General features: G+C 39.2%; 1 protein-coding gene across 1 annotated transcript in view; it reads right to left on the minus strand.

The window, feature by feature from the left end:
• mad1l1 (mitotic arrest deficient 1 like 1) overlaps nucleotides 1–25,445 on the minus strand; it is a 69,527-nt gene that overhangs the window by 39,833 nt on the left and 4,249 nt on the right. Inside the window, exons 8-15 of the mRNA XM_031743878.2 lie at nucleotides 25,184–25,298; nucleotides 24,396–24,457; nucleotides 16,877–16,963; nucleotides 15,951–16,095; nucleotides 12,982–13,122; nucleotides 12,031–12,087; nucleotides 10,122–10,213; nucleotides 9,831–9,921 (exon numbers count right to left, since the gene is read on the minus strand). Coding sequence (XP_031599738.1) covers nucleotides 9,831–9,921; nucleotides 10,122–10,213; nucleotides 12,031–12,087; nucleotides 12,982–13,122; nucleotides 15,951–16,095; nucleotides 16,877–16,963; nucleotides 24,396–24,457; nucleotides 25,184–25,298 — 790 coding nt within the window. The remainder of the gene's footprint in view (nucleotides 1–9,830; nucleotides 9,922–10,121; nucleotides 10,214–12,030; nucleotides 12,088–12,981; nucleotides 13,123–15,950; nucleotides 16,096–16,876; nucleotides 16,964–24,395; nucleotides 24,458–25,183; nucleotides 25,299–25,445) is intronic.

The raw sequence follows: 25,445 nt of genomic DNA on the forward strand, positions 1-25,445 counted from the left end.
TCCATGTCTGCATTCAGTACGAAAAAAAAAATAAGTGGTACACCATTTCATTAAAAATTATAATTACGTTTATTGCTACAAAAACAGAAAACAGCCAAATTGCCTGAGTTTTCAAAGCGAGCTTCTTAATATTACAGTTCTTCAGATGGCCTATTTTGTTAGTGTGTGTGTGTGTGTGCGCAGACGTATTTACATGCATATTATAGAGCCTGTTCTTCCACACAGAATTTACAGTGCAGCAAGGTGGAATGCCATTCTAAGTGCTCGAGGCTACATATCTCTTATTCATAGAACAACAATAACAACACATCTAATACCAGAGTGCAGTCTGTTAAAAAAAAAGAAAAAAAAAAGAGCAAAAGGCAGGGAGAGAGGGAGCACCGGAGAAAGATCAAATGTATGAGGAAGAAAGAATGAATAAGAGAACAAGACAAGAATACGAGTTTTGGGGGGAGGTTGAAGTCCAAAGAACACTCTGTTTTTTAACACATGCAGAACAAATTGCGCTGAAACATCCACTTATATACTCAACACAGCACCAACCACAGGGGACACATGAGTCACTGATGGAACAGGTGACACATTAATGGTGAGTGTGCATGAATTTGAGAGTGGAGGGTACTATCAACCTTAAACCACATGAACTGATAAAGTGAGGTTGAATGGAGAGACAGCAGAGATGCTGGCGAGGCGGGCTTCTTCCACTGAGTGACATTATCAAAAAATAGATTGAAGCTGCTGTCTAGATATTGGCAGGTTAAAGACTCTGTCCTTAAAAAAAAAAAAAAAAAAAAAAAAAAAAAAAAAAAATCTGTCCAGAAGATCAGATGCATTTTAAGGACCAGATCAAACTGAACTGTGATGTACACTCACCCCATCAACCAAGAGTGGAACAAGACTTTATTTGAAATAATTTTAATGTTTTGAACAAACGGAACAGCAGAAAAACAGTTTTCAGTTATCCATTTCTATTCTTTTTACTTATTCAAAGCACCAGTACACACGACTACTACCCACCCAGGATAGTTTGGAGATTTGGTGATTTAACAGAAGAATTGGTAACTTTTGTGTCCCATGTTTGCCTCTCTAATTCTTCAGTGACCACTGTTGGGACAATCACTATTAAAAGATGCAAGTCACTTTGTCTGATAGCTGACATCTCAAAATTCCATCCACCCCTCCCTCCCTCCCTCCTGGGGGCAGGAGTCTAAGCAGCCACTTCCAAGAAGCTCTCAAGAGATCTCTTTAGTGTATGTCTGTCCAGTGACCTCCTCCCAGTGGGAGATGCCCTGAACATCTCCTGGTCAGATGCCGAAACTACCTCAACCAGCCTCTTTCACTGTGCGAGTAATGACTCAACTCAGACACATCAGCATTCTCATTTTTCCAGTCACTACCAAGAGCTTGTGACCACAGGTGAGAGTAAGAACGTAGATTGAACGGTCAACCAACAGCTTACCGGCCCGTGTGGCTCATTCAGTCACATGGGCCACTGCAAACTAAATTTCATTAACACTACACTGACCTCTGCCTAATGTGTGGACAGCTTTGGTTTTAAGTAAAACAAAGTGCACAAGCATGTATCTTGAGAATAAACACAATAGGCTTGCTGCTTCTATGGGGCAACAGTGTGATGTCAACTGGAAAACAAGCACAGCAAGCAGAAACCCTAGTGTGGCCTCCTGTGATACAGGCAGGCTATGATAAACTCAGAGCAGTTGCTGAATAGGTACTATATCCCAGTCTCTATGCATCTGCTGCATCTATGTGGAGGTTCCACTCCAATGGTTATTCCTGAATGGGTAAAATGTGTGGATGACGAGCTATCTGCAGCACAGATGTCCTGATAGTGACTTGAAATTGGCTCCCTGCTGGAAAGCAGACATGAAGTGGAGCCTGAAAGCTCAAGACAGAGTTAGAAGTAAAGTCATAGTCTCCGCTAAGAATGTTTTGACTGGTAACGGGCTTACCATTGTAAGGCTTGGACAATCTGGTATTCTTTAATAAAACCCTACCCTCTAAGTTACGGTTAGACACATGAAAAGGACAAAGAGCAGATTCTATGTCGTTCTGAAGAGCCAGGAAGCTGCAGATGAAGGGCTCTAAGAACCACAGGTGTCCATGAGGTAACCACAGACAGTGTAGAATATGAAAGTAAATACTGTGACGTCACCCCTTGCTTTTTAAAGTCCTATTCTGAAGTAGGGCTGCTCAATTAATCGAATTTTAATCGTGATTACGATCTGGGCTTTCAACGATCATTAAAAATGACTGAGCCGATTATTAGCTCCTCCTCTCGCGCTGCTCCGTGTGGCAAATCGAAGCGCACCTCTCTGCGTTTCGAACACGTCACAACAATTAAGAGGACCCGAGGAAGCTCGGAAAGCTAAGCAGAAGTTATTTGGAGAGGAGAGGATAATGGCTGCTGAAGAAAGAATGCTGTTGGTTGAAAAGAGAGGTAAAACGACTTCAGTGGTGTGGAAACATTATGGGTTCGCGGAGTCAGACGTGGATCAAGTAGACATAGTGTGGAAACTTTGCTACAGTGTCGTAGCTGCACCACAGAGCAACACTACAAATTTATTCAATCATTTGAAGACCGCTCACAAAGTGACATACGATCAAACAATGAAGGAACATAGAGAAAAACTCTTGACAACACCTGCTTCATCCTCACAGACCTCCATTCACGCTACCCTGTACAACGCGACTAAATATCCCACCAGCTCCCAGAGACACAAGGAGATAACAAACACGGTAACGTTTTCCTCGCCAAAGACCACTGCTCAATTAACACAGTGAACAACCAGTATTATGCAGTATTTTGAAGTTCACTAAACATAGATGTTTATATTTTCCATTTATTTTTTATATTGCAAACATTTGCACTGTTATCAGTATTTGCACACTATTTTATATTATTTTTTGACATCTTTAAAGCCATTATTCAATACATTGTTATTGTTAAATAAATATCGTCAAATAATCGAGATCTCAATTTCAGTGAAAATAATCGTGATTATCATTTTTGCCATAATCGAGCAACCTTATTCTGAAGCCCCAAGATGAGGGTTTACACCGTCCCATCTTGGTTGCAAAATAACACAGGTTTAAGGCACTTACATGTCCTTTCTCCCCATCAGGGCCCTACATCCATATTTTATACTGATTCAGATTCCTTGGTTCTTGTGTCATAACATATCAAGTGTGTATCCTTGAGAGCACCCTCACATCTATATCTTCAGCTGGCTTTGAGCAGGTCTAAAAAGAAAAAAAAGAAAGAAAGAAAAAAAAAAAAAAAAAAAAAACCACACACACCAGAAAATACAAATAGGTCTGTGCACAGGCCCACAGCATTTTTCTATGTAATATTAATATAGGAATGACTGTCAGGCAATGCCATAGGGACCCAGGCCTTAGGGATTCATGGATGAGCAAGAGGAGATGAGGGCCATGCCTACAAAGCATGAAGGTCTGCAGAGCAGTACCATGTCACATGGAAGACCAAGCTTTATGGGCTCCTCCTCAGTATCAAACCTCCCACATGTAGACTAGATCGGTACAAATGATGCTGTCAGGAATAACTAGAATGCACAATGTCATCTTCTCTTCTGCCATATGTACAAACCAAGTCTTTGCATGACCACTCTTGTGTCTTGCAGCTCTCATTTATTTTGTTACTTAAAAAACTGAAAATTGATGGCTTTTCTTGAATTTCTTGGTCAAATCTATTTAAGTTATTGATAACAGGAAATGGCTATAATTCATTTATGTAGCACTTTTCTCATCTTGGTGACCACTCAAAGCACTTTAGACTATAAGAACACACTTAACCATACATTCTTACAGTCTTTTATCCTAAATACTATTTATATCACATCAATTTCCAGTAAAGAATCACAATCTCGACAATCTCTTTGGACTATGGGAAGAAGCTGAAGCAGTTGGATGAAACCCCTCTGGGCATTGGGAAAACAGGGAAATGTCTGATAGCTGACATCTCAAAATTCCATCCATCCCTCCCTCGTGGGGGCAGGAGTCTAAACAGCCACTTCCAAGAAGCTCTCAAGAGATCTCTTTAGTGTGTGTCTGCCCAGTGACCTCCTCCCAGTGGGAGACGACCTGAACATTTCCTGGTCTTCATATTCATAAAGAATATGAAGAAAATTAGTTGCAAAAGTCTTACAAAGGTGCCAAAGGCATTTTTAAATAGATTTCCTGATTTAATATTGTGATTAATTTTACATGTCCATCTTTCAAAGATTATGAAAACATCACTGTATGACCCTATATTCAGTTTAAATTAATAAATAAAAAGGCATTGCTAATAATGCACCTGCAAAAAAACAAAACAAAATTAAAAAAAAACCCAAAACAAACACAATACAACTAAACATAATGTTTCTGTGGCTGTGTATTGTACAACTAGACTCACAGATGTAAGCATATGCACAACAGAGAGACTATGTTGATGCAACCTCATGCAATAGCAACAATTATTTCTGTTTAGACACTAGCATGAGAGCAAAGCATAAGCAAAGCATCCTCTTCCCTCCCTGAAGGACCTGTACAGCACTCGCTGTCTCAAGAGGGCACGCAGCATCCTACGGGACTGCACACACCCAGGACACCGGGTGTTTAAGCTGCTGCCGTCTGGCAGGAGGTTCAGGCTGCTGAGGTCCCGAACGAATAGACTCAAGGACAGCTTTTACAACAGGGCAATAGCCCTAGTCAATGCAAATAGCTAAACTTGACTGGCTACCTACCTGGACTTACCGTTAACAACGGTAAAAACAGTAATAATAATAATAATATTTATATTTATAACAAGGTGCAATAATAATTAATGTGCAATAATAACAGTAATACAAATACACTTCTTCTTCTTCTTCTTTTTAACTAAGTTATTATACTGTGTTGTGTTGTTTGTGTTGCGTTGTGATGTGTCGTATCGTGTCATGTTGTGTTGTGTTACATGGTTGGTTGTTGCCGACGTAGGACAGTTTTCCAATTTCATTGTACTAGTGTACTATGTATGACTGTGCAATGACAATAAAGAGTTATCTCTTATCTCTTATCTCTCATAAAGTACAACCCTGTCAAATCTACCATTACGACTGCCATGATCTGCAATGCATCAATTAAAAAGAAAAAGAAAAAGAAAGAAAAAGAAAAAAAAAGAAAAAGAGAGAGAAGAACAAACATTAGCACACAAACAAGTGAGGGGAAACTCTAAGGAACAGACTCATATTACAGACCACAGATCTTTTTGTTGTTGTCATTAACTAAATTAAAATTACATGGTAATGAACATCATTTTTCCCCATTAAGAATAAAGACCTGAAACCACAAAAGGGCCAACTCGAGATAAGACAGAACACACAGGGTGAAAAAGTCCTTCATGGACTCTAAAAGCTTCTCTGGAAAAACATTAATGTTAAAAATAAAACTGTACTGAACACTGAAGGTTCTTGGAGATGGTTTTGTTAGAAAATTTCAGAGCTACTACTGTTACTAACATAAGGCTTAAGAAAGTCAATGAAATAATAACCAGCACATTCTTTTTAAACTGAAATATAAAATAGTAAACAAGTTTATGTTTTGCCCCTCTGCATTTCCAAATCAGATGGTTATCTAAAAATCATACAGCCTCTACAGTCACTGTTATGAATGATCCAGCATGTTTGGGGGAAAAACTGGTGCACATAACGTAATCAGTTGATATTTTTGCCGTCATCAATAATGAATGCAGTTCAAAAATAAAAAGATGAAAGCATAGCAGTTCTGATTCTCCCAGTGTGTTCTGTTAAAGGTGGCTCTTTTATCAGTGAGAAAAATCATTAGTTAGCAAGACCATCAACCACAGAAGGCTGACATCAGCCAAATTACACAAGAACTGACCTGAATGCAGAAAAGTACTGTCAGGTTTTGATAAAGCAAATTAATTGCAAATTAATCACTGCACCCATTTCCCATTTTTCCAAGCAAAATATGAAAAGAATTAAGGGTACCTGAAAACCTTCACACAGCACTGTACTTAAGCAACCTCCGCCAAAGCACAATACTTGCACAATATGCACATAAAAAAAACAAAAACCCCAAACTGTTTTTGCTAAAAGGTATAAACGACACATTTTACTTAAGTCAAAATGCATGTCAAGTACAACCAGGCTGTGAACGCACACCAGGAAGAGATATTAGCACCCGGGGATGTGTGATCCAAATGTAAACAAATGACTCAACTAACCATCGCTGAAGCATTTGCTAGTTGCACTCCATATGACAGAAACAGCAAACAGTGGGTGGAGGTTACTAATGCATTTTACATTGTTTAGTCAATGATATGATGCCAGTCCAAACTGTGGAAAAGAAGGGCTTTAAACAACTAATTAAAAAGCTCATCCCAAAATGCAACATCCCAGCTAGCAATTATTTTCTAATTTAAAGTTCATTCTGTAACAATATAGTGCAGCTCCCAAAAAGTTACAAGGTTAAGCCGTGTTATGCAGTTCTGTTATACTTTTACTTCGTTTTCAGAGAAAACATTACCTTGGCTACTTCTGTGCTTACATTTGACTGATGCTGTGTCACTGGATACAATACTGTGTCACTACTATTGTACAATAATGCTGCTGCTCCTGGCACCTTGTGGCAATAGATTCACACTTTGAAGTATGTAGTCTGTCATCAGTGACAGCAGCTCATTGGAAAAGAAGGATGGAAAATACCCTTCATTTTGTTTGCACTAATAAATGCTGCTGCCTGCAAGCTGCAATCACTGATAAAATGTTGCTTGGGACTTTTAGCTATATTGTCATAGATATCATTATTGCAAATATTCTTGAAATATTATGGTTTAATTCCGAGGCTATAACATCCACCCTCATTGCCAAGTATGTATGCATCCCTATGCCAAAAAATAAATAAATAAAAAAATACAATGTGATATCAGCAATTTTTTTCCTTTTTTCAGGCGCACAAAACAAACAGATTTCCATAACATTTGTTCTCGGTTGTTTAAACAGTTGTGTAAGTTCTGCCTGACTCTGCTCTCTGCCACCAAAGATACTGCAGAGTTCCCTCTGGTGGACAAACTATGCAACATCAAGTCTGTGTAGGTTCTCAGTCATCCAGGTCGTGGTAATCTAAGGCTACGTTCACACTGCAGGTCTTAATGCTCAATTCCGATTTTTTTATCAAATCTGATTTTTTTGTCTGCTTGTTCACACTACAAATAAAATGCGACAGCAAACGCGCTCTAGTCCAAAAAAAACAAATATCGAGTGGACTTCTTTAACTTTCTATGCAACATCAACAGTCCCGACATCACTGAAAAGTGTTTCTCTCCTTAACTGTTTTAATTTTCATTTATCGGCCATTACAAATACCAGCATCAGCAAATGGCTAACCTTGGCCGTTAAACTGAAACAGTTTTTAAAACCTAAATGATATGGAATGTACTACAGTTCTTGCAAAAACTGGATTTTGAAGGCCAATAACAGCTGCCCCATTGGGTGATGATCCTGCAAATTGATGTTAACAAGTAAACAACAAGTAACTGATCAATCAAGAAGATTTTTAGCTTGTGCTCTCATAAATGCATGAAATCAATATTGTTTTTAAAAATAAAATCTGTCCCACTTTAGATTGCTGTTGATAATTTAACCAGTACTTGTGCAAGTACATGCACACCCTTCTGTACTTTTCTTAAAGCCGATCAAACAGCACGTCTAAAGAGAGAAAACAGAAGTGTTTTCAAGTGTTACAATTTAACTTTAGGTTTAATGAAACCGGGCTGGATGTATGTGTCATTTGAAGTCTCCACTGTGTCCAGAGAGGACAGAACTGGATTCTATTTGCCTGTGTAATAGGTGTTTAACTGCAAACAATAAGCCTACTTTGTGATAAATTAACATCTATCGATATCAGCATTGATACTGACCAATATTTATCAACTCTGATCGATGCTTCTGTATTTTTGGTGCAATATATAGCTTTAAATGGATGCAACACTCTATCACGCTCCCTGATGTTTGAATGCAAGTCTTCCAGTTTGTGCAAGTCCTCTGTCACTAGGGCCTCTTGTCTGATCTGTGTGCAGCTTGGAGTGTTTGCCTAGCAACACTGACTTCACAGTCAAAAACACCCTCTAGTCTGAGCCCAACTGCCAACCACACAACACTGTGTCACACACTTCCACCTGATTTTCTTTCCCATTTATTTACCTCCAGAAGAACATCTTTTGTTGGTATTTCTTCCCCAGTTTGCATTATGTTTCTAAATTTAATAAGTAACTATGTTAAATAACTCTGACATCAATTCTGACTAAAATAACCCAGTATCATTTAATCTTGATTATCAAAGTAAAGAAAAAAAATACACGTTTAAAAAAATAAGTACATAAATACGGTAGAGACCCTACAATAATACACAGAAAACCCCAACATTCAAACAACCCCCTATGAGCAAGCACTTGGTGATAGTGAGAAGGATAGTGACTATAATAACTCTGTCGATAACACTTCTAAAATCAGAATCTCTTTGTCTGGTAATTTTTAGAAGGATTATATCTGCTCTTACATTGTCATGTGATTCCTAGTTTAAAAAGTTGTTGCTTAGTTTTTAACAAACTTTAAGATAAAACATCACATTCATTCTGTTTTAACTTCTACTGATCTATTCAGAGTTAATTTTAGGTGTTCATTGATCACTAACCTGGTTTCAAGATTTTAATGGTACAGCCACTAGTTTGTTAGCTAAATTGCTCAGTCCAGTCTCACTGCACTGGTCATCCAAGTGATCGACACCTGTATATGTCAGTACAATTTAAATATAAAGGCACTAATAATGGGACTGGCTACAAAAATCTTATATGGAAGTTGATATAATACTAATAAAAAAAATGCAACGTCAGTTTATTTGAGCAATCAATTCTGTTAACTCATCCTTATTCAGCTATTCACTTCTTCTTTCAAATAGTTCTCCATTCAGTCACTCATCCTCTCAGTCAGTCTGATGTAGAGGTCTCTTGGTGTGCATTAGACCATGAAAGAGTCATAAAAATTAGCTCCTAAGAACTGACCTGATCCATTGACTGTGTAACCTTGAAACACACACACACCCACACACCCACCCACACGTCAATTGCCTTAAAGGTGGTGGTCATGCTTGAAAAAACATGGATTTCATTCACCCTACTGCTAAATGGAACCAACACGCTTGCCCACACACGTTTCATTAAAGTGCCCTGTTGGCTTAGTTTGGCACAGTATGAGTCAGGGGAGTTAGAGAAGCTGACTGAGATGAGACACACACACACACACACACACACACACACACACACACACACACACACACACACACACACACACACACACACACACCATTTTAAAAGAAAAAAAAACAGGAGAAGAGAGTTAAATAACTTTGGAACATGAAAGCAGCTGGATTAGATGCACGCAGTCAAATGTGTGTGTGTGTGTGTTTATGTTTCACAAATGTTGTCTACCAATTTAATTTTAGCCAGTGTCATTCTCAGCTAACACTAGGGAGGTCCACGAAATGCTCTGTGTATTGTAATCCCTTCCACCAACAAAGGAAGGATTTCAAATCAGCCACAGGTTGTGCGATTTTTCCATTGGATGCTGCTCAAGTCACACCTGGGTCCAATTATGCTTGAAAAACTGTCAGATATGTGAAACGTTTGTGTGAATCAATCTGTAGTGTCATGCGGGCTCGTCTGCTGCCCTTGGGGTTATTAAATTGGTTCCTTTGTGCCAGACGAGTAAATCCATCACAGAAAACAGTTGGAGGGAACTTTAAGCGCCTACCTGTAGGTTGTGTCTCTCCAGTCTCATCTCCAGAATGTTATTCTGCTCCTCCAAACGTTGCCGCTCTCTCTCTAAATCTTCAATTTTCTGTCTGAGAAAAAAACACAATGCATGCACATACACTGTTTAATAGCGCCTAACATGCAAAGATGTGACCATGTATGTCACTGAGTGAACAGGTTAATCTTAGGCGTATAGCTCTGCTCAGGCATGCATGTGAAGCATTAGTGATTTAATCCTTTATATGTATGGTCACGAATTTTTCATTGCAACAAGTTGAGGTCAACCCACCTGAGAATGGTGACCTCTTCTTTGGTCAGTAAAGAGTTGCTGTCAGTAGCAGAGGCCTGCTGCTTCTTTAAAGACTCCAGCTCCAGCTCCGCCTGGGACACAAAGAAAATGATCCCGGTGTACTATCATCAGACCACCTTTGGCCATGTGCCTGGCAGAAACCTTTTGCCTGCAGATAAATCCTGAAGACTGTATTATAGTGGGCTGCTATCTTTTTGACACAGACATCAAGACAAACAGATATGTCCTTTACACACCATTAGCCCACTAACTTATTTTCTGTTTCACAACGTCCTGATCTTTTTACCTCTTACGCGTTTCTATTCCATCTGTCTCATAGTTTTTTTTTTTCCCTCTGATCTTGCTCTCGTCTGTAAAATTATCCCTCATTTCCATTTGCACACCAATTTTCCTCCTTCTCTGACAGCATCTGCCTGTCTCTCGCTGCATCCCCACTCCCAGTCTTCCCAAGACAGATAAGTAATTACTGCTATACCAGACAGGTGGATTTCACGCGTCAATACTCATTGCTATGGCTATGTTGATGTCACCTCGGCAACAAGGAGCCAAGAAAAGAAGGAAGATCATAGAATGAGTAAAGAGAGTCGCAGGGTGCGTTTCAAGGTTTCAGGTCACACCTGCCAACTCGCTACGTTATCCGAGACTATATTTAAAAGCAGAATACTTCTGTCTGTAAGAGGTTTCTGTCATTTCTTCAATTGAGAAAAATGTACATGCCAAGATTGACAGATAAACCCGTTAAATGTATGACACACTCAGGAGTGAAAAAAGAACATGTGCTAAATGGACTAAGTTTACATCTGTTTTTATTTTTTTACACTGTCATTAAGATTACTATGTATAGATAGATGTATAGATTCTTTTGCATCCATATTTCATTTTCTTCTTGTATTTAGCTGGTTGGGTGGTTATATTTATCAATTTTCTACCACTTACATGAATCTGGGCTGTTTGAACAAGAGTCTAAACAAAGATAACAGGATTTCTCTCTCTCCCCAGCCATCTCCTCCAGCTCTTCCAGGGGCACAGTGAGGCAAGCCAGCCATAAGACATTATCTCTCCAGTGTGCCCCTGGGTGCCCTCCTGGTAGGACATGCCTGAAACACCTCACCTAAGAAGTATCCAGGAGGAGTCCTAGTCAGGATGTATAGGCAGTTTATTGTGAGCCTCTACTGAATGACTGAGCCCCTGACCTCATCTCTAAGGGGGAGCCCGGAAAACCTTTGGATGAAGCTCATTTCCACTTGTATCTGAGATTTTATTCGTTCAGTCACCGCCCACATCTTGGGGTATTCATTGAGGGCAGAAAGGTAAATCAACCAGTAAATCGATGGCTACACACTGACGCTCAGCTGTCTCTTCACTGCAACAGACTGGAACAGAGTCACTAAGTCCTTTAATTAATTAAATGGAGTCATATATGCATGTTGTGTCTGTAACTTCAACAGATTGTACATAAAGATGCACGATTCCCACCTCCTGCTACTGAAGTCTGTCTTCCCTCTTGTTCTAATTACATCAATTATTAACCTGGAGCCTGCAGGACAGTGGGCACATGATATTGGTGGCCACCCAAAGGTGCACACACATGCTACTTCCCTTTAATTTCACATAGTCTACATGGCACAATCATAGATGCTGGTTATGCTCTTATCATCTTTTTGTAACTGCTATATGTGAAGTTAGCTAGCTACCTCTCATACGCTTTTTGCAAAAATAGACTGGTTGTGCTCTTGGATCCATGTCTCCAGACTGGTTGATACTGCTTATACTTTGGCTGCTAATTACTTGACTAGTGAAAAATGCCTGGGCCTTTTATAGAAATGGCAAGTTGCAACAACAACAACAACAAAAACAAACCAAAAAACGGGATTGCAGGTGCACTTACTGTTTGTAGCTGCAGTTTTAGTGTCCCCGTCTCCTCCTGCGCTTTGGTCAGCTGAGCCTGAATTAACAGGACAAAAGAAATATAATGTAGAAGCAAAAAGAAAAATGACCCTAGCCTACTGATATGCAGTAACAGCCCTCAAAAACAGAGGAAAGAAGCCAATGAGTACTTCAAAATAACATCCCTGTTGAGAAATGAGTTGCTATCAACCAAAATACTAGGTCATTCATGGGTTATGATTTTGTATTGTAGAGTCCTAAGGCAGTGTGTTGTGGATCTTGTAGGATTGCAATAGCAAAGCTTTGTGTCATAATGAGGTTTTTGTGTTTGTTCCATTATTCTTACAGATCAAGCTGCATTTTATTAACCTTCATGTTAGATTAGCAAAGCTGTGACACTACGAGTGCAGGGGGTGCTAGGTTGGTGCTGATCCCCGTTGCAGCACAGCAACTGCCAAACTCACACTGATTGTTGGCTTGTTATTAAAATAAAAGGTTTGTAGAGAAATTCAAGCTATTTCGCCCATCTCTTTCAAAAGTGAGTCACAGTGTAAACAGCATAATGCAGTAACTTTAATAAAAGGGCAAAACTGGAGAGAATCAAACTGAGGTTCTGCACTTAAACATGGCCAATTCTATTTGTCAAACTGAGGGAATTAAAAGAAAAGGGTGAAAATCTCTGCACCATAAGTTCAGTATTATCCATTTTCACTGTAGATGTGTTTCAGTCTGTCCGCTAAACAAGAGTATTGAGGATGTAAACAACAAGCAGCTGAAGCTAAGTAGCATGCAATTACTGTGCCCTCAGCTACGAGCCATGTGTCAAACAGCTACATGCATAATAATGTAGTCGGCAGCTTAGTGGAAGTCAGTACTTTCAAATTCAACTTTGAAAAACAAAACAAAGAGCAGAAGAAAGAAAAAGTATATTTATGCACGCCTGCAGACACACCTCCATCTCTGCATTATGGCTCTGCGTCTTCTGCAGTATGTCCTCGGCCTCCCTGAGTCGTTTGCTCAGTTGAGGAGAGTACTCAGTAGGCGCCAGCTCGGTGTCATAGGACTCTAATATGGCACGCATTCCATCCCGCTCCTGCAACATAAAACGTTACACATTAACAGCACTATAACACGGTAAATCTGCTGATTAATAAACAAATTTCACCGTATCCAATAAAGTAAAAGAAAAAGTTGTCGGAATTTTAACATTTTGTGGCATCACATAGTCAATGTCTATCTGTATCTGCATGAATAAACAAAATAAAGCATCTTTCTTATTTTTTTCTCTAATTGTTACTATGTTTCTTTTTGTTTGCTGTGTTCAGGTCACCATCAAACGCATGTATAAGTCAGTAACACAGTATGAGGCAGCTACAGCTTTCTTATCCAAGCTGTAATAAGAGAAGCTTAGGGTTGTGCCCATGCTCATCTGTATTTCTAAAACTGAAATGATCAAATCAAAGAAAAATGTCTTTCTAGACAAAGAATACCAGAATAAATAAAGAGCACGTGCTGCCTATATTATGCTTCCTCATCATCTCATCCTTAATGTGCTGAATAGTAAAAGTTTTGTCCTCTGTACAAATGGAGTCAGAGGCATACCTGCTTCTCTTCAACGGGTAAAAGAATGCTTTTAAAGTGTCAACAGGACTGGCATACAGTTTCCAAATAGCTTTCAAAGTTTTCGGTCTGTGTGCTTCATGTCTGAGTGGTTCATTTTATATTTCACATGCTATCACAGGAATCTCATGGAGTCCAAAAAAAATAAATAAAAATCCATATAAAGAGAGATTTTTACATTTACTGTTCATATAAGAAAATGAAGTCATAAGCAAAGAGAAAATAAACTGCAATGGCCTGTTGTGGTGTGTGAATAGAAACTAATAAATGCACGATCATTATATAGAGGATCAAAAAGGCAATAATAATAGGATTAGATATAAATGAAATCACTCAAAAACAGGTATTAAATGTTCAAAATTATAACAGTATACAAACCAGATTCCAAAAAAGTTGGGACACTAAACAAATCGTGAATAAAAACTGAATGCAATGATGTGGAGATGGCAAATGTCAACATTTTGTGAAAAATACTGTTGATCGGCATATGACCTGCTAAGTAACAAATTAGAGGGTCACCTAGGGAACCAGTCTCAAAGCGACGTGCTTCCAGTGTGGACGCAGCTTAACCCTCGCCAGTGACCATAACCCTAACGCTAACCCTCAATTTTGCCCAAATCCCAACAGTGGGCAGCAATAATCCTTTTACAATAGCATACTGGTTACTACCTGCAAACAAACCATGGCAAAACTAACCAGTCAGATCAAAATCAAGATAGTCTGCTAAGAAATGAGTCAGTCAAATGCATTTTCAAACATTATAGCAGTTCAATTTGCTAACCATCGACACACAACCATTGACTTCATACATCCTACAAGATTCTCTTTAGAGGAGAAAAGATGATAAATCGGAAGACAGAATGAACAGAAGTAAATACAAAAAAGGCACACATGAGTACATTTAGAGGTCAGTGTGCATGTGTTCAATCCCAGTACTAACCAGCAGGCCCTTTGGCTGTTTACTCTCTATTAATGTGCCAAGAAATTCACTCAATCTTAATCAAAAATCTGTCACCTCTTCTCTGATAAAAACTCTCAATTTAAAAACACACAAACAAACAGGGAATGGGCGGACAGAATGATAAAACTATCATTACTGTTTTCATCATCTACTTTTTTTTTTTTTTTAAATTGCTTTTCTGTCAACTGTTTTATCCAGTGCGTGAAGCTCTGGCCATGCCTCTAATGGGTCACTGAGTCTGTCCCACAAAAGTATGTGAAGGGAAAAAAGTAATCGGGGCAATGATGGCTTAAAGGAGATGCAGCCTTGTGGCAAAGACAAAATGTTGCATTTCATAGCAAAGAGTAGAAGAACCTCAAGGGTTTGTGAGGAAATTAAACTGGTTCTCTTCTCCAAAAAATTCTTTAAAGGTCAAACATTTACTTGATGAACTGGTTAGCTGATCAATATACAAACTACTGACAACAATCAAAACCAAATAACAATTTAGTGATTTTGTTATTTGTCAGTCACTTTGTTGGTTCCACATACACAAATAGGACGATCTGCTGCTTCTCTTAAGTTTTATTTCTTAGTTGGGCTGGGTGACATTTGAAATCCATCTAAGACACCTGGAGGAAAGTTCAAAAATGGATAAACATGTGCTCTGATTAATCTTTTTTTTTTCCTTTATGAAAACTAAACAATAACTGCTCAGATATTCTTCATATTCCTTAGCTAGCATGTATTCTTCCCTGAATCCACACTCAATGAGCTATTATTTTTCATTTTAAAAGTATTGAATACATAAATGAAAGACCATTCACATTGTTTTTGCAATGCAGACTTCAGGCTATATGACGCATACCCTAATTTTAGGTGAGCAAAAAGATCCTTTCAATTTTCAGTAAAATTCAAAAACTAAAAACCACAATACATTTGAGTAAAAAAGGCAAAAAAATTCTTTCACCGAGCTATAATGTTAGCATCCCTTTAATCCTGCCTAGTTATGGTGGTGGTGTGTGCATGTGTGTGATTTGTGTGGTGAGAGACTGAGCATGATGACCTCGGGCATTACACACATCAAGAAATCGATATTACAGGGAGGTCTTCTCAAGAACTGCAGAGCTGGGGGGGGGGCAGACAGATGGAGGAGTCACGTGACACCCACTGGCCAATTAGCAGGACAGAGGTGTAAAGGCGAGATTAAGAATTCAATGCTGGCCTTGCAAGTCTACCTGGCTACTGTGTTCACTGAGTGTTTACAGTCAAATTACCGCATTGGGTGATGGCTGAAAGGTCATGTTTGAAGGCATGAATACTTCTCTGTGTTTGAGAGTGCGTGGCTGATCACCAGGTACCTTGGTTAACAGCAGTACCCGCTTCTGCAGTCGACGGACAAGAGCGTCCTGTGCCTCTCTCTTCTTTTGCTCCTCCAGAGTCTTGCTGCGCTGCTGGGTCAGCTCTGCACGAAGCTCAGACTGTGAACGCTCCACACTCCTCACACTGACAGAGCAGAATAAACGAATTGGTGGGAAGCAATTTTTACGTGTGCGCGTGCGTACGCATGTGTATGTTTGTTAATAATAAGGGAGAGAGAGAGAGAGGGTAGAGAAGGAAGGAAAGAGGTTGATTAGTGCAGAACAGTCTGACAATTTGAGAAAGGCAATTTATAGTCAATTTATAATAAGACTCACAGACAACTTACCTGACTGACACCAAAAAAAATCCCAGACAAGGGTCCAGAAATTATTTTCAGCAGAGATTTGTGCCAGGTCTGATCAATAGGACAATAATTATGCCGAGGGGCAATAATTACACCGCAAGCTCCCATCACCATCCCCTCCCACACCCACGACTCCCATTCTGCTGTTTCTAATACTTCATAATGAGCCCAATACGCTCAGCAGAAGAGGAACGCTTGTTAGCTAATGAAAGCTTTCTTAGCTGGACTGAGTTGCAGCACGAATATACCAGAGCACGCGTGTGCGGCCCTCCCTATAGACATCACCTCTGTCTAAACAGGACAAGTTTAATTAGTGAATTCCCTCTCTCACACTCACAATCTCTCACACGTACACACACTCACACACCAGTGGTTACTGTCAGGAGTGCTATCAGAATCAGGACCAGTTTAATTAACTTTGTGACAATTAAGGACTTCTCAGAGATATGCTCTAATAGATACATGAGGGGAAGAGAGGCATGCAAGCAGGCAGAATGAGAGAAATAGGTCTGAAGGGAGAGAAAGGGATTTTGTGTGCGAGCGAGTGCGTGTGTGTATTACCGGCTGTTGAGTGTGTAGTTCTGCTCTTTCAGAGCAATTTCTCTCTGCTGGATCTGAATCACCTCCCTGGACAGATCCTCGGGTTTCCTACAGACAAGACACAGCACAGAACAGTTAGCATACAGATGTGTACACACACTTACTCCCGCAATGAAAAATTGATACGACCGAGAAAGCAGAAAGGACAGAATAGATGAAAACGACGGCATTTCCATAGTCTTTTGTTTGCCGGTCAGTAGGGAGCTCGGAAATAAAATGACACGAGGAGCAGGGGGAGAGATGAGAGGAGGACAGTGGGATAAATACTGGTCACTGCTCTACAAAACAAACTCACTCTGTGGAAGAGACTGACAGGTTACAAAACAGACGGTGGAAAGGCAGCAATACATGTGGCATATATGTGTTTAAAAGCCAACATCTCACCTCTTGTGAAATGGGAATAAGATTGGGCAATTTAGCTCCACAGCACTTTTAGTGCAAAACTAGAGACTTTAAGAGGATGTAGCAAGAGCAACTGAAGATGACCAGGTTAAGCAGTTCAACCAACAAACCTGGAAATATCAACAGATGGAGCCTAGTTGCTTTTCCTCGATGATAAAATCAATCTGCTTTACATGTTTCACATACTAGCACCAAGAGACCTGACCTGGGCTTGTGTGCCATGATTAGGCAATCTACTGACAAATTAGAGATATGTACGGAAAAGGCTGAGAAGGCAGGTTAAGGGTATACTCACACAATTGCTTTGTACTATGCCCAAGCTTGACTGTCCGCCCTCTCCCCTCGCCTGCTGGCCTGCGCTAACACTTAACGATCCGGGGCCAGAGTACACTTCAGTTTGTCTCAGCATCTTATCCCCTGCTTACTCTCTCCCCCTCTTTCAGGCAGACACTTGCTTTTGAAATGCATTCTTGCACAACAAATGAGGTTCAAGATTTTATGTGCTTTAGTTGTAACCATTTTTTTTTAAGCAATGACGCGCTGTCCTCACGTACCTTATAGATTTGTTAATTAGTTAGCACGGTGATTTTCACGAGAGACGGCGTTAGTGAGGAAGTGTTACACGGTTAGTGATTACACTACAACGTGTACCCTATATGAGTCCAACTGAACCATGCCTGGGCTCACCTCCTAAAAAGTGGGCCAGGGCTTGATGTGCTTAACTGAAACGGTCACACTAGTTAAACATATTAGCCTTTGGGGGTCAAATGTGCTTTGGCACACTACGGATTCCCTACTGTGAGTACACACCAACTTCAAGGCTGGCAGACAAGAGTATTCCATGTGAAAACTGGATGGTTAGGATTTATTACAAACAGCATTTCCAGCCCAAAAGACTTCAGATAAATACAAAATGTACATAAAAACTGGAGGCAATGACAATGATCATTTAGAGCCTATAATGTCTTAAATGTAAGTATGATGAAAACAATACAAAGACTACCTGCATACAAAAGTTATATTATATTCACATACACACACGCATATCCATTTTCTTCCGCTTATCCATGTTAGGGTCCCGGCTGTTGAGGGACAAGACTCAGTGTGCACCCTGGGCATGTTGCCACTCTGTCACAGGACTAACACAGAGAGACAGTCAACCATTCACAACTACGCTCAATTTAGAATCACCAATTAACCTAACATGCATGTCTTTGGACTATGGGAGGAAGCCAGAGCCCAGAGGGGAAGGCACAGGGAGAACATGCACGCTGCACACAGGAGGGCCCCAGCTGGCCGAAGGGGATCTGAATCCAAGATCTCTTTGCTGTGAGGCAACATTGCTCATCACCACACCAAATTTATACTCATATGTTCATATTGATTTCAGCAACATCACAGGTGCTGGAACAGAGAAAGAATTTTTTTTTCCCCCTTCTTTCAAGGTCATGATGTGAACACAAATAAGTCACAGCCTACAGCAGTCATCTCGTCTCGCATCCACAGGTACCGTGTGTGTTGTTTTATATATTTTACATATGAAGCTGGTGCTGGATTATCCACTCAGTGCCTGATTCATACTACTGCATTAAATCCATTTAAGAAAAACAAAAACATATACAGTAGCGTGCTAAAGTTGCCTCTGTTACTGCAGTTGTGAGATTTAGGTGGCCTACGCTAGAACGTTTCTAATTTATCATTACTTGCTGTTGGAGATCACCCCCTGGAAGATGTTGAGAAAAAACTGCATTTGACCATCCTTTGCAAACTACCCATGTCTGAAGACAAATACTGTCAATTCTGGGAGATCTAATAAACTGACATCACCTCCCATCTAAGTTTTTAGATTTTAGGTTCTTACTCTTTTAATCTTATGGAGCAGCGTTAACTGATATTACACTGTGTAATGATGGTTAGTAATAAATGCATAGATTTGTACCAATTGAAGCAACACTGACTCTTGAAGATAGGATGCGAGCTCTTTCACTCTGAGGTTTTCAGAGTACAGCTGCTTCTCCTCTACAATGAAAGGAGCCAAGTGATGTGGTTGATAAGGACGCCTCCTGGGCGCCTTCTACGTGAAGTATTTTGGGAATGTCCTGCAAAGAGGATGCAGACCCAGGACATATTGGAGAGATTATATCTCTCACCTGGCTTGGGTAACACCAGAGAAGAGCTGGAAGTGGGCAGGGAGGAGGAGGTCTGGGCATGTTTGCTTAGACTGCTGACCTCACAACTCAGACATGGTTAAGCAGCGCAAAATGAATGAACGGCGTTTTTGACAACCACTGTAAGTGATCGGTGATCACCGCATCCCCAAACGCTAGCTATAGTGCTATTATATGAATAAACTAGCTGCTTTATTCTGACCATGGTAAACTCATTTTCCATGGAACTCAAATCTGAAATTCTTTTGCAAATCCTGAATCCCTTCAGGCCAAAGAGGAGATACAGTATCTTCCTTGTTATCAGCACACAATTCAAAAGCAAGCGTCCATGATGGAATGCATTATTGTACAAGGCATGCAAAACTGTCTCATCCCAAGGGACCTTTAATGCTGAGCACATTTTCAGAGCAGCACATTTTTGAAATTGAACTGTTATAACTGAATGTAACTCCTGCACATTGTCTACCTTAAAACATAAATTACAACATTTCAGTCTAATCGACCTTTAACAGGTACACACACACACACACACACACACACACACACACACACACACACACACACACACACACACACACACACACACACACACACACACACTTTAATCATCCGTTTGATGTCTTCTTTTGTCATTTTTCTGCTATATTAATTCATATCATTTATGGGATATATTAATCATCCCTTTTGGCATTGCAGCAATAGTTAACAATTAATTTTTGAAGTGATATCCATGCAAGTTCACAGGTTGCATGGATAACACAACTATTATACATGTACATGTGAGTATGTATACATACATAGACGTTGCCTTTGCACCTGGTGAAAGGAAGTCGGACTGAAACTTTATCATTTAATAAACGCATTATCTGTAAGCGAGCCACTGTGTGGGGGTTATGTTCAGCCATTATGTGGAACTTTTTCTAGGAAAGTGGGTTGTACCACTTAACATTTATCTAGGTGTGACTTCAGGTATGGAAATAAACTCATGACTAAAATATGAGTTTGTGAATTATAAGCTGGAATGGCCTTGGTATCCCTAGTAGATAATTCAACATTGCCCTGAGCACAGAGGGATGAGCCTTTTCCTGAACTCATACAAGCAGCTATTTTTCTGTCCTCTGCCTTTTTTGTTGGTTTTGTTTTGCAGGTCATGAGCTAGTCATCTTGGATGCTGTTGCAAATAACGTGATGGTTGCATATTATTGGGTGAAATGTTGTGAACAACTATGGGGTGTAACCTTGTCTACAAAATGAACTGTCAGATTAGCGAGTCTTGCTTACAAAACGCACATAAGTGAATCGGGAAACGTGGCCGAGAGTAAAATTTAGTCCAAAGCCCAGATATCAAACATAACTATAGTAGTAAATAGTCCAATTTGTCCCACTGGATGGATGTGCATGAGCCTTAGTGATTTTATTCACCATACCAATTGAAAAGCAAATGGCTAAGTGAGAACCGGGAGTAAGAAATGCTAAAATCATAATAAATATAAATAACTGAGAACACTGACTTTCTGTGTTTGGCTTTATTATGGTAAGACCTACAGTTGGACATTACTTTATGACCACAACGTGCGGTTTTTGACCAATATACTACTCAACTCAATAACATGCTACCTTTTATGTTATACATGGAAATAACACTGGAAGCTGAGTTACTAGAGTAACTAATGAGAGATCAGCTATTACATATACATCCAGCATCCAGACACCCATTTTATCCACCCCAAAAGGCCAGGTTATTTGTAAGCTAAACATGTTCTTGATGTAATTTTTGTGGGGTTGTAAAAAAACAAAAAACTAATTATTAGCATATTAGCTGTGTGAAAATTTGACATCAAATATGTAGCATGGTCTTAATGCATTCACAAGATTTTTAGGAAACTTGACCTCTGACCTCGACAAAATTCACTCCACAACTTCTACAAGATTTGTAGTAAACACACCCATGGTATCAACTTGAAAATCCTACGTTGTGTCGTTCTTGAGTTATATAAAGTCGGTCACCCTCTTTGCTGGGTGATGACAATCCTCAAACCTTTCATGCATGAAATTTAGCATGTTGGCACATAGAGTGGTATCACCGTGCTAATTTTAACTCCTCCATAACCAGCGTAGGTGGAATCAACTGGTCAATTTTGAAGTACTTGATGAACTTCTCTTTCTTTCAGTATGATTATGTATTCCTGAAATGTACCTGTACACATTTTTAGCCCATCTAAACCAATATATCCAACAACAATGTAAAGTGGAACAGTGTCCAGGAGTCGTACTGTAATTTCTCCAGAAATAGCACAGTCTTGTTATCAAAGTTAACAATACTCTTATTGGTTTTATTTAATTGGGAGTAATATTTAGCATAAAAATCCAGCAATTTATGAACACTGGGTAGCAGTCCAACTAAACTTTTTTCACTAGTGGATCATGGACACAGGAGAGCTAAAACAAAGTCTTAATCCACAGGGAACAGCACCAAGTTTGTATGGCTTTCAATGTGGCATCAAGATTCAGCATACACACAAACACTACCATAAAGTAGTTAATACAATTTAATACACCATCTATCACACAAAACCAGTCTCTGACTTACATGCACAAAATAGCTGCAGTTCTTTCTGTAGCTGGTGAAAGTTTCAATAATAAGGGGGGAAAAAAATTTTCTGGAAGACCTTTCAATATATTTTAATCATTCAGCTGTCCTTCAATGGCAAGACCAGAAGTATTTCCAGCAATCAGTCAAGTTGCACGAATTCAGTATCCAACTAGATATGACGAGATGATCACAATTTCTTGTTGAAATATTGTCAGAAAAGTGATTTTGTGGAACATTATGATCTCACAGCAAAGAGAACGTGTGACCTTTTGGTGTAAAAAATGCCATTACCTGATCATTTTTATCGTATTTGTCATTTTCCAAATATTTAGAGATTCTTGAATTAGGGCCAAATCAAGTCTTGAACTTTAAACACACTCACTTCACCTCCAGTCAAAGTGAAACTTTCGAGCGATATCATGTAAAGAAAGCGACGGACAAATCCAAAACTTAAATGCCTCCAGCCCCAGCTGTCGCCAGCGTGGAGGCATAAAGATATTTTCATCTTCTATTTCTTCCAAATTTATTTTCAATTGTCATCCCCACTGGCACGCACATAACCAAGCACAATGTTATCATCTCACATAACAGACGGAAAGAAAATAACTTCTAGCAACCAGCCAGCTGCTGGCAAATCCAAGCTGCAGCTTTAAGGCTCGCGTCTACTTCTCAACACAGCCACATTTATTGTTCTTCGGAGTTTTCTCTTTTCCCTTTAAGTTATTTCTTCCTGGCAAAAGACCAACATTGTTTGTAAGAATTAAATCTCAGTGTGATGGAGGTCAACTCTTCAAGTACAGTAAATTACATTTATTCCTCAGTCACAACTCAGCTCCATATTCTTCATATCCTGAAATATCTTGTGAGAGAAAATGTTTATTATGTATAAATATAAATTATATTTAGCTTTAAGTAACGCAAGATGACACAGGAGCCAAAGGAAAAAAAAAAACATAGAAAAATCAACAATGAAAATCCAAACTTTTGTGTCAAAGCACAGCAGCCTTATGAGCCATTTCATATTTAATGACAGAACAACAACCGCCCTAAACAAGCAGCTTCGACTTCATGTCAGCATTAATTCAGGCACTGTTACATTACTGACGGCCCTGAGATATTATCATTATTCTGTCACTGCAGTGCCATCAATTCTCCTTTCTTCTGAAAGCTCCTGATCATTCTTAACCGCAAAAAGAATATGACATATATCCAATTCACTTTCACTTACTTTGTGATTCTTAAACTTCTTCATAAAAACTTTGACAATTACATACCTGACAAGACTCCAAGCAGTAAAATGCTGAAATAATGACTGTTTAATAGCCTACAAGGCAATCACAATATCCCACTTATGCACAAATCCACATCAATAGTAATTTTCGCACAGCACTGATGCACCGAGTGCAATAAAGGTGAACAAATTGCTGAATGAAACACACTTACTTCCATTTGCCTCTACATCGCACACACTGTGACAAGAAAATAACATCTTGACCACCTTGACAGTTTATTTTGGGCTTATATTAAACATCAGAATAAAGAGTTTCCTAATGTGACTGTGCTGCCATTTTGATCAATAGGAGCAAAACATATGCGTGCAACATTAATATTTTGCACTTTTAAATCAGCATCACACAATCTCATAGTTCATAACAGAACTATGAGATTCTCATCCAGTGGAGAAAATCTTTGAGAGAATAATTATAACAATTTACTTTAAATATCTAAATTTTTAAGAATTCAAAATGTTACATAACACATTACATATGACTAAAACTGAGCCTTACAGAAATATTGATTTCACTTAATTTCGTAGTTTATTAGGCAGTTTTTACTTTTTCCCTCCCATTTTCACCCCATACACTTAAAAAAAAAAAAAGAAAACCTCACACTTCTCATTAAGACCTGCGTTTACCCCACAGTCAGCATTAATCACAAAAGAAGGAAAGACACGGTGCGCATGTGTGCGTGCATGCATGCCATCGGCAGGTCTGCAGTGTTTATAATGTGTCAGATCAGCTTCACTGCTCACGAGGAAACATGCAATCATTCTCTCATTACCAGCTTTGAGTGAATGCATTGAGACTCACTTGGTGCACTCACAAGCAGGTACCAAACAGACATCTTTACACACTGGTGGAATCAATCCACAATGATGAGGCACATTTGTATGGAGTGACCACAGCTCCACCTAGTGGCACTTTATACATGATTAAAAAAAGGAAAAAATAAAAGGAAATAGAAAGAAATACACAAATGTCTATTTAAATATTTTTCTTTGTGATTCAAACGTACACACTTTGAAATAGTGTCTGACCTTATGTTGAGTCCAGTAGATTGCCCAAGGTTCTCCCACGCGTGGAGCTTCTCAGTGAGCCTCTAAATTTTAATGACACCAAAGCAAATAACTGTTTTTGAGTACAGGAAAAGTTGATGCGGATATAATACAGTCAACAGCAGAAGAAAAAGAATACTTTTATGCTGTTTGAAGCCTTGCAAATATGCCATCTTTATATCCCACAGCAGTATGAATACATTATTTTCTTCTCATATTATTGTACATATTTTATATTTCTCCAATTATCTCTGACAATAGCTCTTTAAAAAGTAATGACTGAAATGTTTACTCAAGTTGTGTACACACAGGAAGCGAGTCCTTTGTCAAGCATCACCTTGAAGCTGATGCTGAATGCTAGTGGACATTCCCATATTTGCTACCAGCTTATATGTTAATCAACCGTATTCTTTACTCTCATTGGTAGCCACCTCAGTTGCTCACCTGAAGCTGAGAGTAGTTTACCACAAGTCCCGCCCACCTCAGCAGGACTTTTTTCACCTACATCTGTCACCACCATATCACTATGAACTGCTTCCAGTGTGTACAGGGCTTAAGGGAGGATATTCTAAGCTTAGATTTTTTTTTTTTTAAGTAAATTCTAAAAGTTAAACTTCAAAGTTTGCAAAAACAAACATGGACGAAAGGGAGTCACAAAAACCTGCACGAGGATGCAGCCAGTCATTAATCTATCTAAAAATGTCTCATTGAAGCTTTGTTTATTACATAATTCTCTTAATATCTATATTTCTAACTGCCCAGACTTTTACCTCTTTTTCCAGTTCCATGTTGATCAGCTCTTCTTTGGTTTTCTCCATCCTCTCCAGCTTCTTCCGCAGACCCTCCACCTCCTCTTTCAACAGGCTGCAATTTTCTCTGTTCTCCCTGGACAGAACAGAGACAAAAAAAGTAAATTAAACTGATAGCTCAGTGTTTAATGCAAGACATGGAGGAACTTTCAATCTCTGGCTGCAGTCACACTGATGCAATTTTGAAACCCGTTTTCAACAATATTAAGATTACAGTGACTGA

The sequence above is a fragment of the Oreochromis aureus genome, linkage group 6, assembly GCF_013358895.1.
Source record: "Oreochromis aureus strain Israel breed Guangdong linkage group 6, ZZ_aureus, whole genome shotgun sequence".
Classification (NCBI taxonomy): Eukaryota; Metazoa; Chordata; class Actinopteri; order Cichliformes; family Cichlidae; genus Oreochromis; species Oreochromis aureus.